Source organism: Mobula birostris, chromosome 4 (assembly GCF_030028105.1).
Source record: "Mobula birostris isolate sMobBir1 chromosome 4, sMobBir1.hap1, whole genome shotgun sequence".
Classification (NCBI taxonomy): Eukaryota; Metazoa; Chordata; class Chondrichthyes; order Myliobatiformes; family Myliobatidae; genus Mobula; species Mobula birostris.
Window position 1 is genome coordinate 26917167 of NC_092373.1, and position 17357 is coordinate 26934523.

Here is a 17357-nt window from a genome sequence, read left to right on the forward strand (position 1 = left end):
GCACTGATTCAGTGGAACACTCTGCAGAGTAACAAGTTAGGTAAATCAGGGCACCTGTGTAACTTCTATAGAACCAGGGTGTGGTTTAGGCTTCTTAGCATTTTTCATCAGTTTACAGAAGTAGAAAATCCAGACAGCACTCACAACACGCTGGAGGAACTCAGCAGGTCGGGCAGCATCCGTGGAAAAGATCACTCAATGCTGCCCAACCTGCTGAGTTCCTCCAGCGTGTTGTGAGTGTTGCTTTGACCCCAGCATCTGCAGATTATTTTGTGTTTAGAAAATCCAGACAATATTCAGCAGCCCTGGCAAATTAATGAAGAGAAAAAAAATTAGTGAACATTATATAGTGCCTGACCTGCTGAATATTGACAGCATCCTGCCATGTTTTAGATTACTACCATGTGCAGCATTTTGTACTGCTCATTGGTAAACAGGAACCCTCAGAGAATTAAGGCCTCAAGCATCCATGCACTTCTGTATAACGTTTTGTGTCCATCTCTGTCTGTTGGCCCTATCATAATCTTCTGTCAATATTGAGGAGGCGAAGATGGCAGCGCAACAACAGCATGCGCGGCCTTTTCGGTGATGAATATCTGTTATCTGTCAAGTAGGGGACTGTGCACAATTCCGATTTGATGGAGACGGACGTGAGAGTATGGAGGAACATCTGGAAAACTTCTGAAATGCCCGCTTTGCTGCCGCTGCTACTGTGTGGTAACCGGCATCTCCGGAGCAGAAGGCCCCGAAATCCTCGGCTTTGCTTGTTTCATTGGCCAAGACGAAGTCGAAGGCGCTCGGCAGAGGTTGGCGCTTGGGAGGCTGTATCGGAGGGGCTGGTCGGAAGCTTGAAGTTTTCGGATGGATGGACTCAGTGTTGGCTGTGGTCGGCTGCTTCCAAGGCATCGGCAAGTTGACGGTGCCTGGAGGTTTATGGCAGGGAGTTTCTCCCTTTTGCCGCCTGCTATCGGGGACTCGGGAGTTGATCGACTCAGGGACTTTGAGACTTTTTTTTTTACCATGCCCATGGTTTGTTCTTCATCAAATTATGGTATTGCTTTGCACTGCTGTAACTATATGTTATAATTATGTGGTTCTGTCAGTGTCAGTCTTTGGTTTGTCCTGTTTTCTGTGATATCACTCCGGAGAAACATTGTATCATTTCTTAATGCATGTATGCATTTCTAAATGACAATAAAAGAGGACTGAGCATTCTCATAATCTAATACTCTTCTTACTATCTAAAGTACTAAATGCCAGTTTCCATTTTAAATATAATTGTAAAGGAATGCAAGAACATCCTCACCAGACCTTGTACCCTGTTTCATTCTGTTGTCAGATTATTAACTGGGTGGGGTTGTTGATAATTGTTCTGAACCTGAACTGGTATCTAACTCTTTAGTAATACAGTAATAAATTCTACAAATGATAACCTACACATTTTCAACACTTGGATTTCTTAACAGCAACTGAATCAGTTTCACATAGACATAGCTATAGTTGTTCTCTTCAGTTGATTAGCTCATTCTTATTTGTTTAATTCTTTATTATTTTTTAAAAATCTATAATCTAGAGCATTTTAGCTTATGAAGCTGTTAAAGTGTATGTTTTTGCAGAGTGGCTAGTGTGGTAATTTCTTGAGGTTTGAAGAGTAATGTCATTAGTTATTGCATGCGAAGGGGTTGGATAATTTTTTTTTTGGTCTTGCAGTTTGCACAAAACAGCATACTTCTGGTGCTTGCTGTAATGGAAAGATAGACTGTATATTTGCCAAAGGAAATACAGAATTCTGGCTTTTCAAAGTCTCCAATATGTTCATTTCAGCATGAACCTCGAACATAGAGTTGTGTAGGTAGAACCAGTAATTTCCTTTATTGATATTTTTAACATGAATGTCACAGCTTAGGTCAGCATTATTTTAAATTACAAAAATATTACTTTATTAATAGTATTTGCAAAATATACTTTATTCAGACTTATTTATCGCATGTACATTGAAACATGCAGTGAAATGCATCATTAGCATTAACAACCAACACGACCTGAGGATATGCTGGGGGCAGCAAGTGTCACCACACACTCTGTGGCCAACATAGCATGCCCATAATGTTCAGCAGAACAATAACAGCAAAACAACAACTGCAACAGCCGAACAAGCCACTTTCCTCCCTCCCATCCACTTACACAGACAGACAGTCCTCCAAAACGAGGACAGTCTGGGCCTTCACTGAGTCCTCTGATCTTGCAGACATCTGCCTCCGCTTACCCAGTACATTTATATGCCACCATTCTCCTTGCAAGCTGTATGATTCTATTTTTATTTTCCCTTTGCATACATTCGATGAGCAATTAACCCAAGGAGATTTTATAAAATTCCACATTGTCAGTGTACAGTTGCAGTAGGACAATGAACAGTGGCTTTTGCCCACAAAGTATTGTGTTGGAAAACCATCTAGTTTTGGTCAGCCCAGAGGTATCTTTTACTAAATGACTCTCATCGTCCGTGAGACTGGACGCAGGTTGAGATATCACTTCATCAGTCATTTTAACTCCATTCCCCAGTCCAACATCAACATGTCTGTCCACAGCCTCCTCCACTGTCAGGTCGAGAACTCCCTCAACACTGACTTTTGTTTTTGTTTCCAGACCTTCCTGGAAAACGTGCATTCAATAACAAAATTGATGATAGTCTCATCCTGGGCACAGAGGACAGAATAAAATGCCATTAAGACTCTGGTTGTGCCTTAAAAGTCTGAAAGGGAGGCCTTTCCCATTATCATTTGAATGTTGTGGTGGTGGGACATATAAAGGTGTGGACCATAGCCTGATTGACCATGGTCAAAGATATTCTTCTGCACAAATGTTTTGTACATATGGTGTATGTGACATGGATAGTACAGGTGAAAAGAATGTTCTATGGCAACAGGGCCAGACTTGTCCGTCATAACATAGCGTTTGCATGCCCTGGGCCAGTGGACAGTTTGATGAAGCCACAAGTGGAGATGACCATCCGGGTGAGGACCTTACCTCTTTTTTCATCCCCCACCCTGCAATTTTCTCTGGAGATGAGGACATCTCTTCAGTGAAATCAGTTCATTTTCTGAAATCCTGTGTGCAAGAACTGGATGCTGCACTGTGCACGTCAGTCTTTTTTAAAGATAAATTAAAGGCCTCTTAAATCTTAGATTCACTAATTTCAGCTAACATATCTTCATTCCTAACATTGGACAGACTAAGGCTAAGCAACTGGTACCTGCAATATTATCACAAACTGCAAACCACTACTTGTATTTGTTTTCTAAAACATTGACCAGTAACAAGTAGACATTATCTCCAATAAATTGCTCACTATATAGCTCTGCATCATCATATATTGACAATCACATTTTTCCGATTTCTTCTTCCTCCCCCATTTAAAAAATTATCTTGCTCTTTAAGCCCAGGAGAGTTCTGCCCCCATAACTATTCTTGGTGCCATTCTGTATTAACACGATTAACCAATAGACCAAATGGCCTAAATCTGCAAAGCCATACACTGTCGCGTGATGAAAGTCAAATGCGAGTGGATCCAGCCTGCTGCCGCATTTCTGGACACAACACTGAGTCTGGGCAAGTCCTGTAGCCTACTGAGGTGGGGGACCAAATGCATTTTTACCCAGTCCCCTGTCTCGATGTGAACGGGATGGAATATCCTGCACCCCCACCTTTTATTTGAATTGGTTCTCTGAACTTCATTATAAAGGACAACCGAACAGTAAATGTTGAGAGGATGTTGATAAATGTTGAAATGTTGATAGGAATAAGGAACCTTGGTTCTCAAGGGATATTGCAACTCTGATAAAGAAGAAGAGGGAGTTGTATGACATGTATAGGAAACAGGGAGTAAATAAGGTGCTTGAGGAGTATAAGAAGTGCAAGAAAATACTTAAGAAAGAAATCAGGAGGGCTAAAAGAAGACATGAGGTTGCCTTGGCAGTCAAAGTGAAGGATAATCCAAAGACCTTTTACAGGTATATTAAGAGCAAAAGGATCGTAAGGGATAAAATTGGTCCTCTTGAAGATCAGAGTGGTCGGCTATGTGTGGAACCAAAGGAAATTGGGGAGATCTTAAATAGGTCTTTTGCATCTGTATTTACTAAGGAAACTGGCATGAAGTCTGTGGAATTAAGGGAATCAAGTAGTGAGATCATGGAAACTGTACAGATTGAAAAGGAGGAGGTGCTTGCTGTCTTGAGGAAAATTAAAGTGGATAAATCCCCGGGACCGGACAGGGTGTTCCCTCGGACCTTGAAGGAGACTAGTGTTGAAATTGCAGGGGCCCTGGCAGAAATATTTAAAATGTCGCTGTCTACAGATGAGGTGCTGGAGGATTGGAGAGTGGCTCATGTTGTTCCATTGTTTAAAAAAGGATCAAAAATTAATCCGGGAAATTATAGGCTGGTAAATTTAACATCGGTAGTAGATAAGTTATTGGAGGGAGTATTAAGAGACAGAATCTACAAGCATTTGGATAGACAGGGAATTATTAGGGAGAGTCAACATGGCTTTGTGCGTGGTAGGTCATGTTTGACCAATCTATTGGAGTTTTTCAAGGAGGTTACCAGGAAAGTGGATGAAGGGAAGGCAGTGGATATTGTCTACATGGACTTCAGTAAGGCCTTTGACAAGGTCCCGCATGAGAGGTTAGTTAGGAAAATTCAATGTACCAAAAGCTCTCTTTGGTATACATGGAGAGGTGGTAAATTGGATTAGACATTGGCTCAATGGAAGAAGCCAAAGAGTGGTAGTAGAGAATTGCTTCTCCGAGTGGAAGCCTGTGACTAGTGGTGTGCCACAGGGATCAGTGCTGGGTCCATTGTTATTTGTCATCTACATCAATGATCTGGATGATAATGTGGTAAATTGGATCAGCAAGTTTGCTGATGATACAAAGATTGGAGGTGTAGTAGACAGTGAGGAAGGTTTTCAGAGCCTGCAGAGGGATTTGGACCAGCTGGAAAAATGGGCTGAAAAATGGCAGATGGAGTTTAATACAGACAAGTGTGAGGTATTGCACGTTGGAAGGACAAACCAAGGTAGAACATACAGGGTTAATGGTAAGGCACTGAGGAGTGCAGTAGAACAGAGGGATCTGGGAATACAGATACAAAATTCCCTAAAAGTGGCGTCACAGGTAGATAGGGTCATAAAAAGAGCTTTTGCTACATTGGCCTTTATTAATCAAAGTATTGAGTATAAGAGCTGGAATGTTATGATGAGGTTGTATAACGCATTTGTGAGGCCGAATCTGGAGTATTGTGTTCAGTTTTGGTCACCAAATTACAGGAAGGATGTAAATAAGGTTGAAAGAGTGCAGAGAAGGTTTGGAAGGATGTTGCCGGGACTTGAGAAACTCAGTTACAGAGAAAGGTTGAATAGGTTGGCTCTCTACTATGATAAAATGGGCGCTTGCATCTTACTGTCTGTCTGCACTGCACTTTGCCTGTAGCTGTAACACTTTTGTGCATTCTGTTATTGCTTTCCTTTGTACTACCCCAATGCACTGTTATAATGAAATTATCTGTATGGATGTCATGACAACAAAGTTTTTCATTGTATCTCTGGAACAGTAATAAACTAAACTAATTTACAACTTGTCACAATATTTCTTCATGTACAGTACTGTGCAAAAAATCTTAGGCAAATAAATATAGCTATGGTCCCTAAGACTTTTGCACAATACTGTAGTAATTTTATATATTGTACTGCACTGCTGCCACAAAAAAATTCATAACATATGTGAGCGATGATAAACCTGACTCTGATACGGGTCTCTATTGCGGACCAAGAGTGGAAAGGGGGCAGGGAGAGGGGAATCATGGTTGGGAAAAGGGGAACGGAGTGGGAAACATCAGAGAGACATTCTGTAATGATCAATAAACCAGTTGTTTGGAATCAAATGACCTTGCCCGCTGTCTCAGAGCTGGCTGTCCCGGCAGCCATGCTGTCCCCTCCCCGGCCCCTGGCTCGCCTTCTCTGCCTCCTGATCCACACCCCTCCCACAGCCGTCTGCCCTTGCCCTTCCCAATATGTATTTCTCCTGCCAGGTTTACAAACTCGCTTTCTGCTCCACTTTGACAAATCCAGTACTGTGCAAAAGTCTTATGCACCCGAGCTATATATGTGTGCCCAAGATTTGGCATGATAAACCTGACTGATTCCCAGTAGAATATGCGGGATACTTGGCTTTGTTACAGGTGCTACTTAAGTGCATGTTGTTGTTGTTTTTGGCACTATCAACATCAAATCTTAAATTATAAACTTTGTTATATACTTGTATTTAATCTAGTAATTATTCACTTAGATCGGTGAAAATTCTACTGTTAATGGAGTGTAAATAATCTGTGAAGTATCTTGACTATATATAATTCCACCATCTTCTCCCCCCCCCCCACCTCCTTCTTTAGGTTGCGATAATTAACACAACTGGAGAACTGAAAGAATACACAGACCAGAACCTTTTTCCAGTAAAGGGTGAGTAGAAAAGAGCAAAGGAAATTTGTGTAAATTGAATTTGAAAAAGTCACTATATATATAATAAATTTTAATCTGAAATGCTTTCAGATGCAAGGCAGGCTTCAGAGGAAGTGTTTTAAGAGTGTTTTAAACCTGGAATGTGTTTTTATTCTGGAACTGATAATGAATTTACTTCAGGTAAATCAGGTATTGCTTTCACTTGAGTTTGTATTGAGAAGCAGTTGAGAATTGGATTATATTATGCTGGCACAGTGGTACCTCATGACTCTGGCGGTCTGGGTTTGACGTTTGAAGGTAGTGTGCTCTCCCTGTGGCGATGTGCATTTCCCTCCAGGTTGTCTGGTTTCTTCTCACATTCTCAAAACCATTTTTTAGCCAGAAGGTGGTAAATCTGTGGAATTGATTGCCACAGATGGCTATGGAAGCCAAGTCACTGGGTGTATTTAAAGCAGGGGTTGATAGGTTCTTGATTAGTAAGGGTGCCAAGGCTTACAGGATGAAAGCAGGAGAATGGGGTTGAGATGGAAAATATATTAGCTGTGATTGAATGACAGACCAGACCCCATAGGCTACATGTCCTAATTCTCCTGTTGTGTCTTATGCTATTTTGGTTAATTTATCACTGTAGGTGTTGGCGTGTGGCCAAGTGGTTAAGGTGTTCATCTGGTGATTTTAAGGTCACTAGTTCGAGCCTTGGCTGAGGCAGCATGTGTGTCCTTGAGCAAGGCACTTAACTACACATTGCTCTGCGACGACACTGGTGCCAAGCTGTATGGGTCCTAATGCCCTTCCTTGGACAACATCGGTGGCGTGGAGAGGGGAGACTTCCAGCATAGGCAACTGCCAGTCTTCCATACAACCTTTCCCAGGCCTGTGCCCTGGAAACCTTCCAAGACGCAAGTCCATGGTCTCATGAGACTAACGGATGCCTATAAAAGTTGCAGAAACATCATGCATCTGTGAGAAATTGGTCGTTGGATAGTAAGTAGGAAAATGAGATTTCTCTAAGATTCGGAGTAGACTTAATGGACCAACTGGCTGGCTTCTGTTTCAGTGTGAAATAGATTAGGTCCTCCATTGATCAGGGTCGATCACGGATGTTGAATCCTCGCTGTCTATGATCTGGAGGGCAAGCAGTTGCCCATGCAGCAGGGTCAGGCACCAGTCGCATTGCTGGACTTGCCAGTCAGCGTTGAACTCAACCTAGGACTACCTTAGGGACTTCAGCTCCATATTTTTCCTCAGGATTTACTCCCAAAGCCTTCCCTATGAATGGGTGTAGCTGCAAAGGCAGCAGACGTTTGAGATCAGAATTTCCTTTCTCCTGCCAACCGTGGCTGACAAGCACCATCTGCCCAAAGCGAAGGTGTCAGTAACCCACCATTGCTCCTTCTCCTGTCAGTAAAAACAGTTTTGCTAGGCTTAGTAGTTAAGCCACACATTAAGACAAGCAACTGGACTTGGTTGTCAGAGGCTATTTGAGATTCATAGATTTGGGAACACTTAATAGGTAGTGAGAGCTTATTCCCACCACTCCCGCAGCTGTGACAACCTTTAGGAGCCAAATATGTGAAATATGAGATTAATTTACCCATAAATCTGTAGTTCCTTTTATAATACTATTAGAAATCCTGGTTTACAACTTCGTGAAGGCCAACTTGCTGTTTAATTATATTGGTAAAACATCTGCACTAAAGTTTAGTGTATGGTGGTATGTCACGTAAAGGTATTTGAACTTGGTGACTACATTCTGCGGTGATTTTTATTGTTTATCTCAGCAAACAAGAGAAGCGTGTGCAGGCTTTTGTGGAAATTGTGCAATAAGGAGGGAGGGAATGTTGACTTAGACCATGAGAGGCCTGCGTTGGGCATTTTCATGCCTTGCAAGGCGCAGATTGGAAGTCTTGCTAATTAATTACACGACGTATATAGATTGATGTGACTTTTTCCTGAGATGGAATGTGCAGGAAACTAGGATTCATTTAAGTATTACTGGACACAGAATAGGCAAACTTTTTAAGACTGAGACTGGAGATATGGATTGCTAATGCAATGCAGCTTTGTTAAAGTTGCTCTAAACAGCGATTCTCCCTTGTGCTATACCTGTACTCACCCTGAAAACTGAAAGGCCAAGTTCGCTTGCAGCAGATTTTGTCATTCACCCTGCTGGCTGTAATTGTACCTGAAGCTGAATCTCTTTGTTTTTCCTTGTTCTGCAAATTCTGCGTAGGACTTTTGTTGTATGAATGGGCAGAGAAGGGCCAAAAGGAATGAATCGACAGCCATGTTACTGATTTAACATTGATAAGATAAATTTCCCATTAATCACCTATGATAATGCCTGACATGAAATGATAACTCATCCTTTCTTATCAGGCATCATTATCACAAATTAAGCACAGACCAGGTCAGATATCCAGTACCTATGGATCTTTTAAAGTTTTCAGTTATCCCTCATGATATCAGCAGGTAATTTCATGGCACTAAGGATTATCCCTCTTCGCGACCCGGTTAACTTCTGGAACCTATCAACTCTTATTAAGAAGAAGATTGTCACTGACTTTTATTTTGCTTTTAGGGTTGGGAGAATACCATACAATTTATTTTAAATACACATGGAACCCACACATTGTGTTGGCCCAGGTGACTCCAGCTGTTGTGCTGAACCCAGTTTCAGGCTTATGAATTTTATAATAAGTTTTCTTCATGATCTGTGGAAATAACTAAATGTTGTCTAACGGTTTTTGTCTCTGGGAGTAGGTTCTTATTTTTTAAAGTTTACATTGATATCTCAAGAATGTGAGGGGTATCTCATTAAAACCTGCCAAATATTGAAAGGCCTAGATAGAGTGGATGTTGAGTAGACGTTTCTGACAGTTGAGTCTCGGACTAAAGGGCACAGACTCAGGGTAGAAAGACATCCCTTTAGAACAGAGATGAGGAATTTCTTAAGCCACAGTGTGGTGAGTTTCTGGAATTCAATGCCACAGACGGCTGTGAAGGTGAAGTCTCTGGGTATTCTTAAAGTGGAGGTTGTAGTTTCTTGGTTAGTCAGGGCATCAAAGGTTATGGAGAGGAGCCAGGAGAATGATAGGTACTTTGTTGGTAAAGCCATCAAAAGTTACAGAGTGAAGGCAGGGGACTGGGGTTGAGAGGGAAAATAAATTAGCCATGATGGAATCGCGGAGCAGACTCAATGGGCCGAAAGGCCTCGTTCTGCTGCTGTGTATTATCGGCCTACCTCAATTTTGTAAATACAGCAGGTCTTCAGTTACATGGATTTGTCTGCCACTTGAGGGGAAATAATTAAAATAGCCGATTCCGAGAGTAAAGCTATTAAGGCTGAAACTACCAAATGCAAAAGGCATTAAGTTGGCAGAGATTTGAGGGCTGGAACACCGGCCTTTGGGGACTGCATGTAAGTCTACGGCTGTGTCTCTTACCTACTTGTTGAAAGGGATGCACTTGTGATTCTTTATTGCTTGGTTAATATTTCAATCCATAGTACTTATAATGATCTGCATTAGTATATTATGGTCTCATTTACAATGAATGTTTTAAAAATTGCACCATCAATTGCTCTTTCTGGTATTCCTATCATTTTGAATATAATTAGGAGCTAAATAATGTAAACATCTCAACAAAGAAGGGTCAGTAAAATGAGGCAGGAAACAGAAGGACCTCTGAGTTATCTGCCATGTCTCAGCAGCTATTCTAGTATCTGTGAGCGAACGATATCATTATGACTCAACCATTTGAGCTTTCATGCAAAATACTCAACTCTTTGTGGTTACATGAGCATCTTAATAACTATCCGTTTGGTTCATGTTCTTTTTGTTTTTAGCCAACAATAAGTTGCAACGTTAACATTAAGTTCAGTTGATCTACTTAACAATGGGCTGAATGGCCTCCTATATCATAGGTGGCAAAGGAGCTGAAGCTTAGGCAGTGAGTGAAATTCGGCTGTAGCTTAGTGTTGGATTACTTTTAGCTTCATGCACTGTCTAGCTACTTCCTTCTGTTATTGTTGCTCTTGGACTCAGAAGTTTGTACATTTAAAGACACAGAACATGACGTCGAACTACAGACACTCAACAATTAGAAATATTAAACTGGATCTAAATTTTCGAAAAGAAGTTGGCATTTTGGCTCTAGGTCTCCTTTGAAAACTTTCGCATCTTTGATCCTGTGCCAGACCTGACCTGTTGCAGAATCTGGGTGGCTGTTTCCCTTGGGGAAATGATGGGAGATCTTGGCAAGACTGGATGCTGCTGGTAGATTCTACATTAGTGAGTAATTCCAAGACATCTGTTTCCCAGTGTATGCATGGATATCTGGAACTAACTCCGATTTCAACACCAGTTGGAACTGCCAGAAAAAAGAGTCAGTATGACCAAGTCCATTTAGTTTTATATAATTACAGGGAACAGTAAGAGTATGGAATTCCAATGAGTTCATGGCAGAAGACAGTTGAAAGAAACACTGCTCACCTGTTTTTGCGGAATGAAACGCAGAATAAAGACATTGAACTAGAAAAGGCAGTAGTCATGTTGGGGCCTCCATAATTTGGACAATAACAGGATGGAATTGTGAGCTCTGGGATTTGCAATGAAATAAACCTTAAAGAATGGAGATGGAGTAAGAGAAATAATGGAGGAAGAACTCAATATGTGAGATGGTTGAATAATTAAAAAGGAATTACTTGCAAGTGTATAACCCTTTCACAATTGCAGCGTTTCTTAAAGATTTACAGCCAGTGAAAGTTACTGAAGTGTAGTCGCTGATAAAATATAAGAAAACTACAGACAAACTGAAGTTAGCCAGGTGCACAGCAAAATGGTGGTCAGATAGCTTGTATTTTAATAATATTCTTTGAGAGAGAAGTATTGAAGAACACCAGTACTGAGAAAAGTGATGGTTTAACACCTTGCTTCCAATGGTGGAGCACTGAAGTTTTACTTGAGGTTATGCAATTGAGTCAAATGTCCAATTTCTGTGGGAGAGTGGGGCATGAACACATGATCTCTGAGTTAAGGTGTGGAAGGGCTACCAGTGAGCCATGGTAAAATGACATCAAAATATTCTCAAAATAATTCCAAGTGCACGAGAAATGGTAGCCCAAGAGACGAACTACCACCAGCACAGATGTGTGAAGTAGATTTCAAAGTCCAAAATAAATTTATTATCAAGTTCATATATGTTATCCTGAGGCTCCTTTTCTTGCGGGCATACATAGTAAATCCAAGAAACACAATAGAATCAATCAAGGACCACACCCAACAGGACGGACAAACAACCAATGTGCAAAAGACAGAAAACATCGAATACGAAAGAGGAAGAAAAATCATTAATAAATAAGCAATAAATATTAAGAACATGAGATGAAGAGTCCTTGAAAGTGAGTCCATAGGTTGTGGGAACAGTTCAGTGATGGGGAGGGTGAAGTTATCCCTTCTGCTACAAGAGCCTGATAGTTATGGGACCTGGTGGTGTGGGTCCTGAGGCTCCTGTACCTTCTTCCTGATGGCAGCAGTGAGAAGAGAGCATGGCCTAGGTGGCAGGAGAGCTTGATTATAGGTGCTGCTTTCCTGAAATGTGCTTGCTGGTGGGAAGGGCTTTACCCACGATTGACTAGGTTGTATCCATTGCTTTTCATAAACTAATCATTCGAGGGCACTGGTGTTTTTATATCAGTCTGGGATGCAACCAATCAATCTACTCTCCACCACACATCTATAGAAGTTTCTCAAAACATGAGATGTCATGCCAAATCTTCATAAAATTCTAAGGAATTAGAGGTGCTGCGGTACTTTCTTCGTGATTGCACTTGCGTGCAGGGCCCGGCACAGATCCTCTGAAATGATAACACCGAGGAACTTAAAGTTGCTGACCCCATCCACCTCTGATCTCTGATTCCCCCGACAAGAACTGGCCCGTGGACATCTGGTTTCCTCCTCCTGAAGTCAACAATCAGCTCCTTGGTCTGGCTGACATTGAGTAAGAAATTGTTGTTGCAGCATCACTCAGCCAGATTTACAGTCTCCCTCCTAGATGCTGATATCATTGATTCGGTCAATGGCGGTGGTGTCATCAGCAAACGAAATTATGGTATTGCTGCTTTATGCTATTATTCTGAGATTGGCTGGAACATAAAACCACACTAAGATCAAGAACACTATGACAACTGGTTTTCATGACTTAGATGATTGTACTATGCTGAAGTTGGGTGCTAATCAGAGCTGAAGAGAACCTGGAAGTTCAAATAATTGGTGCAGATAAGGTAGTACCGTGAAAAGTGTGTAACTTCACATCCAGGATTCAGTTGTTATTGAATTGCAAATAGCAAGTACCCGCACATTCTGCAGATACTGGAAATCCAGGACTAATTCAGATTCTCGGTCCGAAACGTTGGCTGTTTATTCATTTCCATAGGTACAGTCTGACCTGTTGAGTTCCTACAAGATTTTGCATGTTACTCTAGCAAGTATCTTTTGTTGAAATTCCATAAGTCCAACTGCCTCTATCAGCAATTGAGGAAGTATGGTGTTTTTCCATGCTGTGGTCTATGAGATGCTGATAAAACAATCATCACTTTATACTGATATAAATATTCACAAGTTATTCCTGTAGCCTGTTACTCACCTTGTAAGGACACCATTCTGCAGTTGCCGAAACAACTGACCTGCTGTGAGTATCTCAGGTTCAAGATCAAGTTTACTTATCATTCATCTATGCATGAATACAGCCGAACAAAACAGCATTACTCTGGGGCCAAGGTGCAAAATCACGTTACCAACAGCACACAGCACACTGCACTGAACACGTAGCACAAATAGCACATATGGTTACGATTTCAGAAAAAAGATGTAGTCACAAAGAAAAAAATACAGCCTGTGCCCCTGAGTACAACTGTAGCTTGTCCTGCTCTAGCTTGTGCTTCCACTGAGCAAACACTGGAGGGCAGCCCCCAACCCAGAATGGATTCCAATGAGCCCACAGAGGCCCCTGCTCTCTCCCATGTGGCCTCGGCGTCTCCTCCCCCGGGCAACAGCAATAGGCGACCCCGCGACCTAGGCCTAGTCCTCACCACAACCTATGGGGTTAGATGAGAGGCAGTTAAGTCGTCTTTGGGAATTGAGTTGGCGTTGGAATTTTGGAGGCAGGTCAACCTTTTATGGCATATTTGGTAATCCTATACCTGAACCAGGCAGACCTATAGTATTCCAAGCCACAATCTCAATAACAAATATTAATTTAACCTGGACGGCTGGATTTGTTATTCGGGATTGGAGTTCTTTTGACTCACTTCAGATAAAGCACAAAGTCATGATCTGCTGAGTGGGCGTGTTTGCTCAACACAGAAGAATGTACTTTTCCCTGATAGCCTGTGTTATTTTATATAGTTAAAGTCCCATCTGTAAACAGATTAGAAGTTGTAAGCCTTCCCTTTACTGAGTTCTGTGTAATATGTTTAGACCCTTGCAAAAACAGAAATAATAACGTGTATTTACTTTGCATCTTTAATGCGGCAAAGTATTCCAAGATGCTTTCCTGGAGCATTGCCACATAAAATTATACACTGTGCCACAAAATGAGGTATTGTGACAGATGACTGAAAGATTAGTCAGAGAGGCAGAACTTGAAGAATACTGTGCAGAAGGAAGTCGTAGTAAAGAGCTGGAAGGGTTAGGGAGATAACACCGTACCTGGGCTTTGATGGTTGACCGATGTTGCGGCAATTAAGATCACCAGTACACTGAAGACCAGAATTAGAGGAGTTTGGAGATATTGCAGAAATGCATCTCAAGTTAGTGTATGTTACCATGCACTTAATTTGATCATGCATTTACTTTGACTTTGGGGACTGCAGGTGATCTCAGAGGTGAGAAAGGACAAGGACAGGGAGTATAGCTATTTTATGTTTGTTTTTTTTGTGACACAGGGTGGAGTAGGCCCTTCTGGCCCTTTGAGCCACATCGCTCCAGCAGCCCCTGACAATCCTGATTTTACCCTAACCTGATCGTGGGACAGTTTACAGTATCTAATTAACCTACCCGGTTCATCTTTGGACTGTGGGAGGAGACTGGAGGATCCAGAGAAAACCCATGCATTCCACAGGGAGGACGTACAGAGATTCCTTACGAAACGGCACCGGAATTGAACTGCGAACTCCAGAGCCCCCCAAGCTGTGATAGTGTCACGCCAACCACTGCACTACTGTGGCGCCCAACATTGGAATACATTGGAAAACAACTATTACACCTCCATCAGGTTCAGAACCAATTGGGTGACTTGTATGTCACGTATGTAACGTGTGTCATGTTAGAGGATGCAGAGCTTTGTACGTGCTCAATTTTATGTAGGGGGAAAGCTGCATTGAGACCATAAGCAGAAATGTCAATGACAGACGTATAGGTTTGAGGTAAGGAGTAGGAGATTTAGACAGATTTTGAGAAAGAATATTTCTGACCAAGTATTTTAAAAAATTTATTTATTTGCGAGATGTGGGCATCACCCACTAAGCCAGCATTTATTGCCCATCCCTAGTTGCCCTTGAGAAGGTGGTGATGAGCTGCCTTCTTGAACCGCTGCCATCCCTGATGTGCAGGTACACCCACAGTGCTGTTAGGGAGGGAATTCCATGGTAGTTAGTGGTCATGGGTCTGGAAGGTGCTGCCTTAGGAACTTTGGTGTATTGTTGCAGTGCATCTTGTAGATAGTACTCACTGCTGCAAATGTTCATCGATGGTACAGAGATTGGATGCTTGTGGAAGGGGTACCAATCAAGTGGGCTGCCTTGTACTGGATGGTGTCAAGCTTCTTGAGTGTTGCTGGAGCTGCACTCATCCAGGCGAGTGGAGAGTATTCCATTACACTCCTAGCCTGAGCCTTGTAGATGGTGGAGAGGCTTTGGGGAGTCAGGAGGTGAGTTATACACCACAGGATTCCTAGCCTTTGACCAGCTCTGGTAGCCATGGTGTTTATATGATTAGACCAGTTCAGTTTCTTGCCAATGGTAACCCCCAGGATCTTGATAGTAGGGGATTCAGTGATGGTGATGCACTAAATGTCAAGAAAGTTAAGTTTCTTGGAACACACTGCATGAGAGGATGGTGCAGGCAGTTGCTCTCAAACATTTAATTATTAGACGAACACTTGAAAAGTCATGATATGAAGTCTACGAGCTGAATGCTGGGAAATCAAATTGGCATAGATGGTTACTGCATGGTGTGCATGGACACAGAGAGCTCAAGGGCCTTTTTTCCCTGCTATGATACTGAGAAGAGCTTAACAAGGTTTGTAATGAATAACAGAATATGTGGATTGTTTTTGTTTTCCTGCAAAACTGCCGTCATCTTTAGCAGGGGAAAATATAGTCAGTTTGTTTGAACCTCTGTAATTATCTTTCAACTTTACAGAAACAGTGTATGCATCTCATCAAATGGTGTTTACTAGATTGTTAGTCTCTCTTAGTCATACTCCTTCCCAGAAGTATGACTTGGCCTCTGTGGAGAGAGTTAAGAGCATCAAGTTTTGGGAGTGCTCTTAACAAACAATCTCACCTGGTCCCTTAATGCGATCTCTTCAGTGAAGAAAGCACAGCAGTGTCTCCGAGGCTCCCACGCCCCAACCCACCCCAATTCTAACCTGTTTTATCGGGAGCACAATCGAGTCTCCTGACCAGCCTCACTCTCTGTCTGGTACAGGAATTGCTAGGCTTCTGACTACAAGTCCGTACGAAGGATTGTGAGGACTGCTGAGGGGATCATCACGGTCTCTCTTCCACCCATCAGAGATATTTATTAGGAGCGCTGTGTATTTGGGGCCCTCAGCATCATCAATGATCCCTCCCATCTATCCAACGATTACTTTCAACCCCTACCGTCAAGCAGGCGGGACCATAGGACTAGGACAAGAATTGTTTGGATGGGAAACAGCTTCTTCCCCCAGGTCGTAAGACAACAGAACTCCCTGCCACCATCCAGGTCTTCCCATCATGCATGAAGCACCAGTAGCATTATACTTTTTTCTTTTTTAACTTGTGTCATAAATGCGCCCTATTATTAATTTACTTTTACTTTTATGTGTTTGAGTCACCTGTATTGTGTGTGTACCTTGGTCTGGAGTAATGTTGTTTCGTTAGTGTAATCAGTTGAATGACAATAAACTGAATTTGAACTTGAAGTATGAAAACTTCATGCTTCATGTTAAGTACCAAGACGGTGGCCTGATGAGGCCCACCATGAAGGTATTTAGGGTGGGAATGGGCAGGCACATTGATTTTGGTCCATTGTAAGTTACAATCTCACCTACACCTTTTTCAACTGAGAGTTGGGAACAGTTTCAATAAGAAGCACAATATCTGAGGATGCAAATAAAGTTGTCAATCATTGTTGAAGAGGAGAAGAAGGTGGAGCAAGAAGGGAAGGGTGGTTGCCGGCATGTTGTATTTTTTTACTCTGATTCCTTCCTGTTGGTGAAATCATGGCGTGATCTCAATAGAAAGGAAACCTGTAATTTGTACAAATCTTCTATTCAAATACATTCCTCATGGATTAAATTAATTGGTAGGTTAGTAACTTCTGAAACAATAGCTAAGGTGGAGCAGATGTGCTTTCAGATTAACTTGGCATTCCAAACTATGGAAGAGATCTGTGCCTACATTTTACTTTGTAGATTCCTAAACCCAGAAAACCATTCTACACCTTTTATTCTAGAATAATTTTAAACTGCGTTGCTTTTATTTACATATGGTAAATTAATAGCAGTCATTCTTGTTATAAATGTGAAAAGTCACTGGAGAGATATAGTGGATATAGAAGCCTTTATTCTAGCAAAAC

The 17357-nt window shown here is 41.8% G+C and overlaps 1 protein-coding gene across 4 annotated transcripts in view; it reads left to right on the forward strand.

Moving 5' to 3' along the window:
- The window catches only part of LOC140196225 (transcription factor Dp-2-like), a 275695-nt gene that overhangs the window by 46563 nt on the left and 211775 nt on the right, over positions 1-17357 (forward strand). For all 4 annotated transcript variants that reach the window (XM_072255038.1, XM_072255039.1, XM_072255041.1 and 1 more), the window contains one exon: positions 6447-6513. In XM_072255038.1, the coding sequence (XP_072111139.1) occupies positions 6447-6513 (67 nt within the window). Of the gene's footprint in view, positions 1-6446; positions 6514-17357 lie in introns of those variants that run through there.